This window comes from Colossoma macropomum, unplaced genomic scaffold, assembly GCF_904425465.1.
Source record: "Colossoma macropomum unplaced genomic scaffold, Colossoma_macropomum, whole genome shotgun sequence".
Classification (NCBI taxonomy): domain Eukaryota; kingdom Metazoa; phylum Chordata; class Actinopteri; order Characiformes; family Serrasalmidae; genus Colossoma; species Colossoma macropomum.
The window spans coordinates 26457739-26473180 of record NW_023494798.1 but is presented as its reverse complement, the minus strand read 5'-3'; the positions used below and the strand labels follow the sequence as shown (position 1 = coordinate 26473180).

Below are 15442 nucleotides of genomic sequence, written 5' to 3'. Positions count from 1 at the left end.
CAGAATGGCCCATATATGTTAAACGTAAAGGAAAAACAATGCAACTTAGGGGCGGAGTTGCTAAATTTCTGTTTGTGGATATAATACTTGGCAGAAAGCATGAAAAAATGAATCACGTACTCAAGGCAAACATTATTTTTTCTCCTCTCGAGCAGTGAGGCAATCCAGTCAGCTGTGGGTCACGTGACTCCGGCTGCTGCCTCCCACTGCGCGTGCGCGGCTCGCTCTGTGTTGTCAGGCAAAAAATAAAGACAGCGCTGAGAGCAGCTAGATCTGCAATAGATAAACACACACACACACACACAGAGCCGAGCCAGAGAGAGTAACGGAAAGGGGATACAACATCAAAATGAGGACAGCATCCTTTGTAGTGCCCTTGCTTTATTTCTAAGATTTTCTATGTAAATCGTATCTGAAGGCATCATCATCATCATCATCATCACTGTGAACCAGGAGAGAGGGGAGCCATCGCTGAAGGAAGGAAAGTGTCACGAACAAGGGATCGCAGCTCCTTCTCCCTCCATCTTTCGGTAAGGTAAGAGAGAAAGGGATGAGGGAGGAGGAGAGGGGGTGGAGGAGGGGTGGATGCCACCATCTCTGTTTTTTAGATCGAGTTTTAAGAAGAGAAAGGTCAAGTCTGGGGCTGTATCGGTATGTGACAAACCTAAGGGGCAGTGGTGGGTTGGGGGGGCGGTCAATGGGGATGGTTCTGTGCTTTTTTTTTGGGGTAGTTGCTAAAACATAGCAGTGCATAACAGTGCCAGAAGGGGAAGGACGAGGGGAGGGGGTGAAATGATGGAGAGGATGTGAATGATTTGGCAGTGGGTTAACGACTCCAGGTTATGAAACCTGTGCTGTTTGCATTGTGTGGAATATTTGCATAATATACTGTATGTCCAAAAGTATTGCGCCATCCCTTCTAATTCAGCTGCTTTAAGGTGCATCCATGGCCGACACAGGCGTTCACTTGCACACAGCTTGTATTATCTCCATAGAAAAGCATTGTCAGTAGAACTGGACGCTCTGGAGCAGCTGCACATGAGCCTAAGGTCACCATGGCCACTATAAAGCCCCCCCAGCATTGGGCTGTGGAGCGGTGGACCTGAGTTCTTAGCACCTGTAACTGGAATGAGTTGGAGTGATTTCCTAACATCAGTACCAGATCTCACAAATGCTCTTGTGGCTGAATGCAATCAAATCCTCACAGCAGTGTTCCAACATCTAGTGTAAAGTCTTCCCATAGGACTAGAGGCCTAGAGACTGTAACTGCAGCAAATGGGGTGAAAACGCTCTGTTAATACCCTTGATTTCAGAAGAAACCTTATAATTTGCACATATAGTGTATATTGTGAGACAATAACTGTGGAGATCAGAACAGGATCACCACTCATCCCTAGACTTGTAAACAAACATAACGTGATGACTTTAAAATGAGGCTCTGATGATGTCACATGAAGAGAGCTGAGCAGTTAAGGTTGAAAGAAGATGGCTGTAATGTGGAGAGAGAGTCCGAGGATAGGAAAGAATGATACAGAAAGAGAGAGAGGAAAGGAGGAGGGAGGAAAGATAGAGAGCATATACTTTTTAATGCTACACATATTATAATTGAATGATGCTGAATTCACCACGGGTAAACATACCTATGCGTGTATGAGTGACCTGTGGTTAAGGCAAGAGATCAGCAAAGAACTGCAATTTACCACTATATAGTAGTGTCCTAGACAAGCTTGTTGGCTTGTTTGCACCTACTGAATGAGGTTGCTGATTCCAGAGTGTGCTGAAAACAGAATACCGAGAACTGTGGTACAATTCTGTTATGTTCTGATCTCACCACAGTACAGATGCACAATTATATTGGGATCATATCTGTACTGGCAGAAATATGCTTAAAAATCAGCATCAGACAGATGTTTGGATTTGACAAAATTGTGATATTTTAAGCTGAGGGTTGATGGTGTATTATTGTACTCTTGGAGCAGAATGTTTAGGAGTTATTGGGCTGCTATGCAAAAATATCTGCATTTTATTCATTTCATAGTATTTGTCAAGCTATTCACAAAATTGTTATATTTCTCTGTAATGCTGATCAAAGTGGATCTAATCCCAGTTTCTACATTTTTGTAAATATTACATCAGTGTACGTACACTCTCAGAAAAATAGGAACTGTATTGGTAAATTTTAGTCCCCCAAGGTACAAACAATATAAATGTACACTCAAAGATACAACATTGGGACCTTAAGGTACACTGCATTCACTTTCTCAGGGGAATGGTCCAATTCATACCTTTTCATAATGTAACTTTTTAGTAAAATAAAATAAAAAGGTTGGAAACAATAGAAGGTGTATAGAGTCAATGCAACTAAAAAAACAAAACAAAAACATGTAACTGTAACAGAATATCGTACAGTTATGTTCCCTAATTAAAGTTACTGACAGTGTTCCCCTGAGGGTCCCACCCCAGTGACAGCGCTTCTGCCCTGAAAGGTACTGTGAATGTGCATTAAAAATATCAGATATTGGTGTCAACCCACATCTCATAATGTATTTCCATTCAGTTTAAATTTACACAGCCGATGTACATTAAAACTTTTAAACTTGACTTTGCTTACACAGCAGCACATTCAGAGACTTTGGCTTTGCCCCACTGTGCCACCATGTTTTCTATCATTATATAAAAGAAGCACCTTACTGTCTTTATTGGGGGATGCACTGGGGTAGTTGGGGGGGGCTTTTTTTTCTTTGAGATTCACGCTGTTTTTTTTGCAACAAAAACGTCATAACTGTCACTCAGCTCTGCTAGCTTGGCTGTTGTTTCGACATGTACAGTCAGAAAGATCCAGCACCTCCCCTTTTAGAAAGTGATCTACTGTTAACTGGCAAGTGTGATTCTCCCATAACCATCACGAAGGGTTACACACAGTGCATCCCTAGTTTAAATGCTTTTGCTTTAGTTGAGCTTGTAGACTTATTTGCACCTGCTGAATAAGGTTGTTGACTACAGAGTGTATTGAAAACAGAATGGGAAACCTACAGTAACTCTTGTGGCAAGTGGAGGTCAGACTGAAAAATTGTGGTTTAATTTTGTCCTGCTCTATTCCAACCATAACATTATTCTGGTTCTGGTTCAGTGATGGATGAATTCATATTTAAAAACCAAGCACAATCACACAAACATTCAACAGGTGAAAGTTTTGTTTTATTATGTTTCACTGTATTGTCCAGATGCTTAGAAACATGACATTAATGGGAAATTTATGGCAAAATGTGTTGCTTTCCTGAATATTACAGATAGCACGATACCACTTTTTTCTTTTTTATATTGAAGATAAAGAAATCTTGAGTATCAGCTTTACTGATACCAATCATATGTTTTTTTCTTTAAAAATTAAGCTTTATAAGGAGATATTTTAATTGGAGCACTTTACTTAAAAATGATTCAGCATTTTCTGATTTTGACCCGATATCAATACCCATTGATCCTGAAATGCCATCTCTACTGGTTATTATTGGTGCCATAACATAGTGCTGTGTTGGTAACAAAATTTGCATACTCAGTTGACTACTAACCATCTAAAAAATAACTGTAGTGATCAGATATTGTCCTAATACTGTTAACTTCTGAAAGGCCTTATATGTGGCCCACAGTTCACTTTCTTACTTTTATAACCACATAAATTACATATAAATTTCATAATAGTTAATGACTATTAATTAACTAATCATTTATAGCTAAATAAAAGGCCTGTTTAAGGGATCAAATGCATACATCTTTTATAATAATGCTACAACATTATAGATTGAATAAAACTCAGAACACGCACACACTCCCACATTTCACCATGATTCATGAAACAGTGACACAAACCAGCGATGTCTGTTGCTAGGATACATCTCCACAAGGTGGAGAGTCAGTGATTAAGAGGACGGAGAAAGAGAGCGATTATAAAGTGGTGTGATTAGGCAGAGGAGAGACAAAACGCTCTAGGTACCGAAATACTGATTTAAAATGAAAATGGGGGGTTCAGTTAGCTTTACTATCAGTTTAAATCACATGTAAATTGAGTTTAACTCATTTTTTTTGCCCTTCCATGTCATGAATGTCCAATTCCTCAGCCAGCACACTTAAACATACAGATGCAAAAAAGACTTATTCACAGCAGTGACGTAGAAGACCCTTTTGGTTCCCTAACGACCAAGAGTGAATGGTTATTTAAAGAACCTTTTGTGTAAATGAGATGTTCAAGGGTGAAGAACTTTTTTAAAGTCTCAAGAACCTCCATGTGATGTAACTGTGTTACACCTATTAATTTTTTTTTTCTCTAGAACTGTACACGCAAGCTAAGAACCATTTTGGGGCTGAACAAGATGTGAGGTTCAATTTGATGCCATTTGTTTTGCTTTACTTTACATATTGGTACATATTGGTACATATTAGACATCAATGTACTCTGAGGTTAAATAAAGGTTGATTGATGGATTGGTAGTTCAGTTCAAATCTCCAGGGCCACAAATTGGTCCATGTTCCGTAAAGTTGTATAAAAAGCTCAAATTTGACCAACTTTAATGACGTACAAACTACTCTGCTTCTCATTCATGAAACTTTCGCATTTGATGTGAAAATGAGCAGAGATTTGAGTGCAAATGCTGAATGAGCTTCAGTTCGTGAAATCAAGTGCAAGTACCTAGTTTACATATAATTTACATGCATGTGTTTTGTATTGTTTTAATTTTGTGGGCAACGTCAGTAGTATAAAACAAAAGCACACTGTAATATGTCTTTAAATGGAACATGGAATAGTTGCAATATTTGTTTATGCCAAAATGCTGGTAAAATAAATGCATCCACTTTTGTAGTGGGTCGCCGTGTGCACAAATTATTAGTATTATTGTTAGTTTGTATTTTTATTCTATATTGTTATATATTTTTATTCTATATTGTTGTTATTGTAGATGATATTGATAATAGTTTTGGTTAGTTAACCACGAATCAAGCAATTTTTTTTAGGTTGCTAAACTATGACACTCATATTTATACGCACTCCAACCAGACATTGTTTAATCAAAGAGGTACATCAAAGATGAAATTGATGAAAATCAAAACTGTCAGCGATATCTGCGTGTGCTCGTGTTAAGATCAGTTTTGAGTGTACGCAACTTTGACGAATAAGGGCCATTAATCCTATCAAACCTATGGTCTTTCTGGCAGTACATTCAGAGGCTTTGGCTTTGTCCTAAAGTGGTACTGAGCTTTCTGTCACTATATAAAAGAAGCATCTTGCTGTCTTTACTGTTGGATGCACTGTGACAGTTAGGGCTGGGGATTCAGACTGATTTTTTTTTCTGAACGTTTTTGGCCTTTTTTGCAGCAGTGGTACAGTAATAGCATTAGTAGTGTTGTAACTGTCCATCAGCTGTGCTAGCTGGCTGTTGTTTGGATATGTACCAGCAGAAATCTCTTGTTCTGCTGGTAAAAAACGATCTAAACTAACAAAAACTTCTTTGTGTTTATGTGGTGTCAGTTTTGTGAAATCATACAAAAAAGTCTGCCTTCTTTTTGATCAGATTGTTCTACACAGATGTTGATGATGTAGTAAAATTGACCACTTGGCCATTTTGAGGCTTGTACAAAAGACAGACACGTAGGGTACATAAAACCATCATGTATAAACTTGTTAAAAGGTAGTTTGTGGCACAAACAAAATAAAAATATACAAATTTTCAACTTTATTAGATCATATTCTTTACATAGCAAGTAAAAGCAACACCACCACTGAGATATCATGTTCATATCATAGTAACAGAGAAGTGCAGAAGCAGCGGGTTAATGAAGCATTTCTGTGAGTGTACAGTTTTAGGCAGCTTGTCTCGTTTTCATCCATAGTCCCTGGGCTGATAGAGAGAAAACAATAGCACCAATCAAGACACATCAAATGACATGAAACAGCTAAGATGCTTAGAGCAATATAAGACAGTATGAAAAACGCAGCACAATGTGAGTTATTGAACTAATTTAAGAAAAAGAATGATGTGCATAGTTTTGGATTCTATCTGTTTCTTTGTCTGCAGGCAAACAGAGAGAAACAGAAGGCACAGAGTTCCAGGCTCCACCTGAGCAGTGTGTTCTTTGGCTTTGGGTTTTTGACGTGAAATGGATGGAAACAGTTTAACCCTCTCAGAGCTGCCTCTGTAAATGACTGATCCAATGGTAAGACTGCATCTTCAATTAGGAAGTCAGTACACTGAGAACTTTCTGAGTCTTCTTTTGGTATGAAACGAGCTGCAGAGTGTGTGCTAGGTGATGGCTGCTTTGTTGTTAAATATATAAATGTGCTGTCTTTTGCCTTTGAAAGCCCAGACAAACTCTTCAGGGAGCTGCTTTAAAGTGATAAATGTGTGATGACTGTTGTCTGGAAGAAATAACTGTAGCTGACAGTTCTTGAAGCAGCAAATAGGCGACGTAGCTCCTCTCCAGTTATTACGGCACATAGCTCTCTCTGTGTCGGTCGAGCGACTCTCAGCTCACATTCGAATTCATACCCAACGAGGGTCCGTTTAGGAGGGTTAAATTGTTAATGCTGGTTAAGATATGTGGGCATTAGAGACTCATCTTTAAAATGGCTGGGTGTTTTCCTCAGGACATCAAAGGCCAGTGCTGGACGGATGAGGAATCGGATGGGGAGAATGAGCCGGAGCAGTTCATGTATGGAATTCAGGTACAAGCTGCTGAATAAGCAAATTAGGTCATATTTGCTTTTTAACTTTGATTAGATTTTCATGCTGTAGTCCTGCAGTATGATTGTAATGTTTAAATGTGTGAGGACTAAATAAGACTAGTATCAACACTAATAATTAACTTGTAATACACTGCAATACAATAATACAGTTGAACCCTGTTAAGTTCTGATATTGTAATCCTTCTGTGTTCATTTAATATTCATTTTTTTTTAACAGTTTAACTTAAAGTATGGAAAGGGTCACCAGTAATATATGCACTATAGTAGAATCTGTCCAGTGGGACATCTGAGCTACGAACATGTAAATAATGTCAATGTCATTATTCACAACAGCATAAAACAAATTTATTCATGTATGATTGCCCTAGCTTTATTTTTTTTTTTTCCCTCTGTTTTGAATGATAGCCCTTCCTCTGTCCTGATGCTGGAAATACAAGTCCATGTTCAAATATATAAATATAAACAGTCAAATGATTAGATGCCCCTTTGATTTCCCTGTAGTGGTGCTCATGTGATTTGAAATCTCATGATAACATGCAGGATAATAACTCCTAATCTCTGAGTCAGATTTCCCTAAAGAGTTTCTCCCTTAGGCTCAGAATGTGGACAGATATCTAGTTTGGGCTTAAAAGCAGTCACTCAAAAATCTGGCAGTACAACATGTTAAAGATTACAGAGAGTTTGATAGAGGATTACAGACATGTTTATATATATGCTGCTCTGTATTTGCATGGCTTGGTAGGTAAAGACACAAATGTTTCTGAGAAGCAACATTCACTATATCTTAGTAGTGGTTGACATATATAGTCGTATGTGGTGCGCATGGCTTTGTTTTCACTATCTCAGACAACTTTATCTATCACCTCTCTTACCTTTCTAATGCAGCTCAAGGGGCTTTTATAAATGCATGTACGAAACAGCATAAGAGAAAAACAGAAAATAGAGAAAATAAAGGCACTGCACACTGAAGGAAAACTAAAATTAAACAAAAATTGTAGAAGAGGAAAAAGTATTTCTACAAATAATAATAAAATATGCAATCAAATAAATAATGTAGGGAAAACAGTAATAATGAAATGAGTAGAACATGCAATTGAACATTTTCAGTGTAAGGCCGAAGTGCATGAGTTGAACATGACTAAACCTGATGACTAATCAGTTCTCCAGAACAGTGTTGGTGCTACAGTACAGGGTGACCTCTGAGCGACAGTCTGAAGGTGGGTGCTTTAACAGCTCTGTGTTCTCCTCCTCATGCAGGGCAGCTGTGCAGCTGATCTATATCGGCATCCTCAGCTTGACGCTGACATCGAGGCTGTGAAAGACATTTACACAGAGAGTGCTGTGTCTATCAGGTACTGTGAAGCTATTTTTGTGTTCTTCCCTAAACATTACTTCATTAAAATGTTTCGCAGTAGCTTGTCTACATTTCCCATCAAAGTTTGGAGACACCCAGCTAAATGCTTTTAGTACTAATGAGAATGTTTAAAAACTGAGCGGGCATATTTGGGAGGAAAACAATATCATATATATAGTGCTATTTGGGAATAAAGCCAATGCCCACTCATTTTATCCCCATGTTGCAATATTATCATCAGCGTTTAAATACTTTCAGTTGAAATCACCTTTGGACTAAAACAGTTTCAGTGTATATGATTTTACCAATAGCTTGTAAAAAACTATTAAATCATTATTTAAGCAAAACCTGCAGTTCACGTCTAGGAAGACGTTTGGAAAACTGGGTGTTGAAAATATGCACAAATTATTAGCAAATATCTGTATTTTGCAGGGATTATTTTTGTTACTTAATTGTAATTTAATTTAAAAAACAAAGAAAATCCAACGCTACTCTGAAGATTTCAAAAAAAGGCATAGTGCAGTACAGTAATGTGCCTTGGGCATCTGAAAAAAATTGATGTAAAGCAATTTGTCTGGGCAATAAGCATTTATATGTTAAGAAAAACGCTACATTTTAAATGAATTGTGTTCTTCTGTGATTTTAACTGTACTTTGATCCTAACCATATTCTTCTATTCAAGATATCAATTACTTTCAAAAACAAAAAACAAAAAGGTTTTATTAAAAGTTTTTTTTTTCCTGTCTGTATTTATGTTTGGCAAAGTCAGTTACAACTTCATATTTCAGAGTGAAATTGTCGGTTCTTTTGCTCTGTTGGCTATTGTAAGCTTGAAAACGTGAAATAATTCTCCTCTTTTGTTCCGAATTTGAACAGAGAGTACGGGACAATAGATGACGTGGATATTGACCTTCATATCAACATCAGTTTCTTGGATGTGCGTACTCTTTCTTTTCTGTGCCCTGTGTACACTCACAGAATGGCCTGTAGACATAAGCATCGGTTCTTTTGCTGTAGAAATGATTGTTGTGCTGCATTTTGTGTTGTTTGTAGGAGGAAGTGGCCACAGCGTGGAAGGTCATTCGAACGGAGCCCATCATCCTTCGACTCCGCTTCTCCCTCTCACAGTACCTGGATGGACCAGGTAATCAGGAGTGTGTGAAAATGGGTGTGTCTGTGTGTGTGTCTGTGTGTGTGTGTATGTGTGTGTGTGTGTCTGTGTGTGTGTGTGTGTGTGAGTTTAAGGTTAGGATTAGGTTTAATGTTAATCTTCATGATGGTTTCTGATTCTGGGATCTGACAAAGGAAGTATGGATTTTTTTTCTTGTTATTGGTATTGAGTTGCTGTAAATTATCTATTAAATCATAACTATAATGATGATTTAATCATGATTTTATCATGTGCCCTTTCAGTAACTTTTAATTTCTGTTAATAGAGTGTGTGTGTGAGGATGTATATTTGCTGTGTGAAAATTCAATTCTGAGGTGAAGGTGTGAGTTTTGGCGTTTTTCCACCGGGCAGTGCGGTTATAAACCTGTGATTTTGCGTTTTATCATCATTTCAATTGACAGGTGAACCATACTGTACTTTAGTAGCCAGAATGTATGGGTGGAGCTAGAAATAGTGCAGACCATTGATTGGTCAAATGCAGTTGCACAAAATCACCACTGCCATCCGACGACCATGCTTAAAAAAAAAGCTTTAGTTTTTGAGTTAAACAGTAAACCAGAACTGGAAGCTTCTTCATTGTTGCTGCTGTTGTTTGTGTTTACCTTTAACACTAGATTCACACAAAAAAATCATGTGACTACATAAGCACTGCCTTCTTTTGTGGTTCTGTTGTGTGGTGGGAAACAAATACAGGTACTTGGCCAGGGTACTAATAGTTGTTGGTCTGGATATGTAACTGTATTGTACTGCCTGGTAGGGTTTGGTTTGGTTTTCTTATTGGAAACAGTATAGGCAATTACATTGAATACAATATATAAATATATATAGTATATATATATATATATATATATATATATATGTATGTAGTCCAGGACAAGGCTAAATCCATGTCTGGGAAACCAGCCTCCAAATGTCCAAAAGCTTGTAGACATCTGCTCAACATTTCTTCTGAAATTGGAAATTAATCACGAGTTTGTCCACACTCTTCTGAGAAGGCTTTACATTACATGTTGGAACATGGCTGTGAGGAATTGATGGCAGCCACGAAAACATTAATGAGGTCAGCTACTGATGTTAGATTATTAGTTCTAGATCACAATCACAAATGCCGCTCCAACTCATCCCAAAGATACTAGATGGAGCTCCATCACTCAGTTCCTCACAGGGAATGCAGTTCTACTGCTCGACAGCTTAATGCTGGTGGGGTTTATACTCCTGTAGCTGGTGCTTGGTATTGTGCATGGTGACCTCAGGCTGATGTGTGGCTGTTCAAGGGCACCCCCTTCTATTGGCAATGTTTTTCTATGAAGATTATGTAAGATTATACAGTTATGTGTGTGCTTTGAATGCCTGTGTCAATAATATGTGCTCCTTAAAGTATTTAAGTTACTAGTTAGTAATTGTTATTAAATATGGGGTATCTGAATACTTTTGGACATGTAGTATACATATGATCTAATGTTCTGACATTGTATAAAATCCGACCTGTGTGTGTCCTTGAGTTCTTCTCTTGTTGTAGACTTGTTAGTATTAGTAGATTACTAGAATTAGTATTAATCATGATTATCTGTCACAGAACCATCAGTGGAAGTGTTTCAGCCTTCTAATAAAGATGGGTTCAGCCTCGGACTTCAGCTGAAAAAGTGAGTCTTTCTGGTTCCTGTGATGTATTTTTGGTGCTTATTTGACAGTACAAAGGCAGCATAAATAGCAGCTTTCTGTTTTGTGACTCTTAAAATTGCAGCATCAGCTTTCCCCCCTGCCTTTTTTGAAAACTCTTGCTGAAATAGTGAGATGCTTTTCGGCTGCTCTAACTGTGTCTTTTCCACCAGGATCCTGAGCACATTCACCTCCCAGCAGTGGAAGCATCTGAGTAATGAGTTCCTTAAAGCCCAGCAGGAGAAGAGGCACAGCTGGTTTAAGGCTGGAGGGACCATTAAGAAGTTCCGTGCAGGCCTCAGCATCTTCTCTCCCATCCCCAAGTACGACAGTCATTTCTGCTTTCTTATTGCCTTTAGCCACAAGCCTGCTGTTGTATCGAATTTCAATTTATCAGGCTGCAGTTACAACACTAAGTAATTACAGTAACATTTAATATAGCTAATAAAACCTGAGAGGTTTGTTTGGTACAGCTGTATACCTTTTTAAAGGGTCCATATCACAGAAAACTTTAATTGTAATACATTTTTTTCCAAATTTCTGAATAATTCAGTCATTGCAATGTTAACCAAGTCATTTACAGTGGTCTGATGTAAAATGTGGCATTGTAGGGAAAATCACAGGGTCAGATTTCTTTACAGTGGTAGTGGTAGGAGCCAGAGGTCGTAATGTATTAGCTATCCAAAGTGACCACATATCCTCTGAGTTTTTATCTGTAATGTTGATAATGGTAAACTAGTGTTTAATCCAAAAGTGTTTTTTTGGGAATTATTTTGCAGCCCCTTAAATGTTCCTCTCCACCATGAATGGTTTTAAAAATATTCTAAGCCCAACATCAGGCAGCATATTATGACCATTTTATGTAAGAGCTTTCTGTAATGTAGCTTTTAGAGGCACTTAACGCTTCAGACGTCTGGTTCCTATCACCACCACTGTAAACAATTCTGACTCCGTAAGCTGCTCTTGAATGGTGTTTTGCACATCAAAGTCTGAATGACTTTGTTAAATGTCTTATACGATTAAATTATGCAGATTTTTTTTAAATCTCTGGAATCGCCCTCTTAATTGTAATGAACAAATCTCCATGTGCCCTTTTACTACCTCTTTACTACCTTTGTAAATAGTGCAAGTGTTTGAACATGTTTATTTGCTTTGTGAAAATTCACCCTGACTGTGGTCGTTTCCCCAGTTCCCCCAGTTTTCCACTGATCCAGGACACGGTGCTGAAGGGCAAACTGAGTGTGCCCGAGCTGAGGGTCAGCAGGCTCATGAACCGCTCCATCTCCTGTACCATGAAGAACCCCAAGGGGGAGCTGTTCAGCTATCCCCCAAACAGCCAGGTCAGACACAAAGCCTTTCTTTCTGCACTCACCCCTTACACACAGCTCTGTCCTGCCTGCTTCTCCAGTCCTCTTAGCTCCTCTGACCAGTGGGGGGCCCTGCTCTTAATTATAGATCAATTCTGTCCTCATTCCTCCCAGAAACACTTGTAAGATGTTGAGTACTGAAAGACAGCATGATGTGACTCCAAACCAGGCCATATGCACCCTAAATGTATTTTTTTTCTTTTTGGCATATTAGCAGTCTTTCATATCGTGTAAAGGCATACAGAACACTTTATGAAGGCTCATTCACTAGTTTATCAGGTACACCTACCATGCTCAGTACGGCAGTGGTGAGCCATGGCTGTTAGAGCTAGGCCTTCAGTTTGGGATATAAATGTCACACCTCAGTCAGAAACAAGGAAAAAACACCTTTATCATATTTACTGCCAGTGACATTTTTTTCTCTTACAAAATTGGTCCCACCCATTGGATTCAAAAGCTGATTGGTTGATTTCACTGCTCCTAAGGATGGTGGTGATTAATCCGACATGTTAGACCTTCCGTCGAACTCCTGAAGGCCCAGAGATCCTGATTGGACAATTTTCTGTTAAATGTTTTAAGAATTTGACTCTTTTGTTTTCAACCAAAACTTAAAAATGAAATAAGAGTATTACTACAATGCAATACCACTGAAGATTCCCCTCTGCAGCACTGTGCAAAAGTCCATCAGCAGCACACCTGATTTAATTGAATGAAGGATCAATTAGCCAGTAAACTATGGTAACTGGGATTACTGGGCTTCCTGAAGGAGACAGTCTAACTGTCTAACTACTCTAGCTATTAAGCTGATAAAGGACATAGTAAGGTACCTGATATTCGGATAATTATTCAGAGTTACTAGTAAATTTCACTACAATGTCACATCTTTAGGCAGGAATGTAATCTGGAAAAAACTCAAAGTCCCAGTCAGTTATATGGGGTAAAAGGAGGTACAAAGACATAAAAAGTATATATCTGCCTGTCATCCATCTGTAAACTGAATCTGGGCTGTAAAAGAAAGCAATGATTTCATTTACTTAGAGATTTTTATAATTTACTTCTCTATCTAAACATGTTACATTACCCTGAAATTAAATATGATGTAATTACCACCTTGTTATTCCAAATAATTATCAGATTATGAGATATTTTACTGTGTCCTTTTTCTGTGTGGCAAGAATCTTCATTTCAGTGGAATTTAGTTAAACTATCTTGATACTTACCCTCCCTTTTACCCAATATAGTTATACAGCACTCTTTGTAGCATTTCTATGTAATTTAGTTACATTGTCTTGGAATTTACCATCCTGTTAGCCAAACTTATCTGTAGTTAACCTCACACTTACCTGGTTAATACATAGAGTTTAAGGACCTATTAAAGAAAGAAGTGTTTTAATTTGTATTTATTGTAGTGTTAGTGTTGTCCTTTTTTGTTCAAACAAACACATAAGTCCTGCCCAAATAATTAGAGTTACATCTCATTTTCTAAAATGGCCTGAGACTATCACTAAGGTAGTACCATCCAGTCACCGGGGTGGTACCTTTCAAGGGTATATTTCCAGCACCTTTAGTTAGGGAACATAATTGTACACTCTCAGAAAAAAAGTATGAAACTGTCACTGGGGCAGTACCCCTCTTGTCACTGGGGTGGTACCCTCAAGGGATCATCTCAGTACCTTTAGTCAGGGAACATAATTGTACCATAATCCATTACAGTGATATTGTCTAAGTAGCATTGACTCCACAATTGGATCTTAAAACCACTGTTGTACCTTCGATGGTACTTTTACATTGTTTGTACCTCGAGCGAAAAATGTACCTAAACGTTTATTTCTAACTATGCACAATATTCCATTGCATTTTTTACTGCATTGGCTCTGTGCATCCTGTCCTGACTTCAGGCTTTTATTTTACTTTTTTGTTTAGGAACAATTTAAAGTTAAAGATAAAACCATGTACCTGAATGTAGGGTCCCTTTAAAATAGATATATGTTACACAATTGGATCTTATGGACAAGTTCTTACTTTTACAGTTACATTAACTTTGTCTGTACTTTGGGAGACTAAATGTACCTGGACAGTACCTTTTATTTTTTACAGTGCAGATGCACTTTGTAGATATACATATATTGTCCCCTGATACACTTATGCTAGCACAGCACACTACAATGCAACTACCATGTCAGTGACACTGCTGTGCTGAGAATGATCCACCCAAATAATATTTACTCAGCTGTGGTCCAGTTGTGGTCCTTTTCCACTGATTGACAAGGTGATAAATTGGTCAACAGATGAGCTACAGTCATAAATGTACAAAATGCACCTGTATGATAAAGTAGCCAACGAGTGTAGGTGCGAGACAGGTGTACTTAATAAACTCAGCCTAGTGTTCTGCGTGGATGTCCCTTCTACAGAGAGTAATAGGCTTGAAGGTTTTGTGTATTTTCAACATTGCGGAACTGCAGATTTCCAGTCAAACCTCTGCTGAATAAATGACAAAGGTTCATGAGCACTTTCATTCTTCAATTTAAAGTGCCCCCTTCAGTCTCTCCCCAGCCTCTCTTTCCCCCTCGTCTCCCTCTGCCTGTCGTGGCTGGCTGGCGCCCTTTCCCATAATGCTTTGTCTCCATTGACCCATCAGACTGTGGCAGTCCCGGCGGGCAGGGCCCCTGCGCAGATTACCACGCGGCAGCTGATTGAATTGTTTTTCTCATCCCAGGCGGGCGGACACTGCAAGAACATCCCCACTCTGGAGTATGGTTTCTTAGTGCAGGTACAGACGGCTCTGGCCCACCAGATTCATCTCTGTTCAAGCTTTTATACAACAACGCTTTCCTTTCATGGTGTTGTTATTAATCATCGTTATCGTCAGAAAGCAGGAAATTCATTGCACAGTAGAATAACCTCATCTTCAAGCATGGCTTCTTAGTGTTCTAGCAATGGGACTGATTTCACTCATGCTGTTAATGTAAGAACGGCTAATTCATCAATAAATATGCATGCCTCATGCAGCATTAATAATATATCATAACCCAGCAAATTCATTAGTGATGTGGCATTACAGTAGTTATCTCACATTTAATTTACTCATCTGTGTTTGTGATGTAATGTTTTTCCAGATTTTGGGTGTAGTATATGAGCTTAAGATGTGATAAAAG

The 15442-nt window shown here is 38.4% G+C and overlaps 1 protein-coding gene across 2 annotated transcripts in view; it reads left to right on the top strand.

The window, feature by feature from the left end:
- The first annotated feature begins 239 nt into the window (after positions 1–239).
- LOC118818187 (protein mono-ADP-ribosyltransferase PARP6-like) overlaps positions 240–15442 on the top strand; it is a 32324-nt gene continuing 17121 nt past the window's right edge. The window contains exons 1-10 of one of the 2 annotated variants that reach the window (XM_036585379.1): positions 240–535; positions 6069–6207; positions 6638–6715; positions 7994–8088; positions 8967–9027; positions 9144–9234; positions 10838–10904; positions 11094–11243; positions 12110–12260; positions 14926–15057. In XM_036585379.1, the coding sequence (XP_036441272.1) occupies positions 6193–6207; positions 6638–6715; positions 7994–8088; positions 8967–9027; positions 9144–9234; positions 10838–10904; positions 11094–11243; positions 12110–12260; positions 14926–15057 (840 nt within the window). In that variant the 5' untranslated portion in view covers positions 240–535; positions 6069–6192. Of the gene's footprint in view, positions 536–6068; positions 6208–6616; positions 6716–7993; positions 8089–8966; positions 9028–9143; positions 9235–10837; positions 10905–11093; positions 11244–12109; positions 12261–14925; positions 15058–15442 lie in introns of those variants that run through there. The other variant, XM_036585378.1, reaches the window with a different exon arrangement.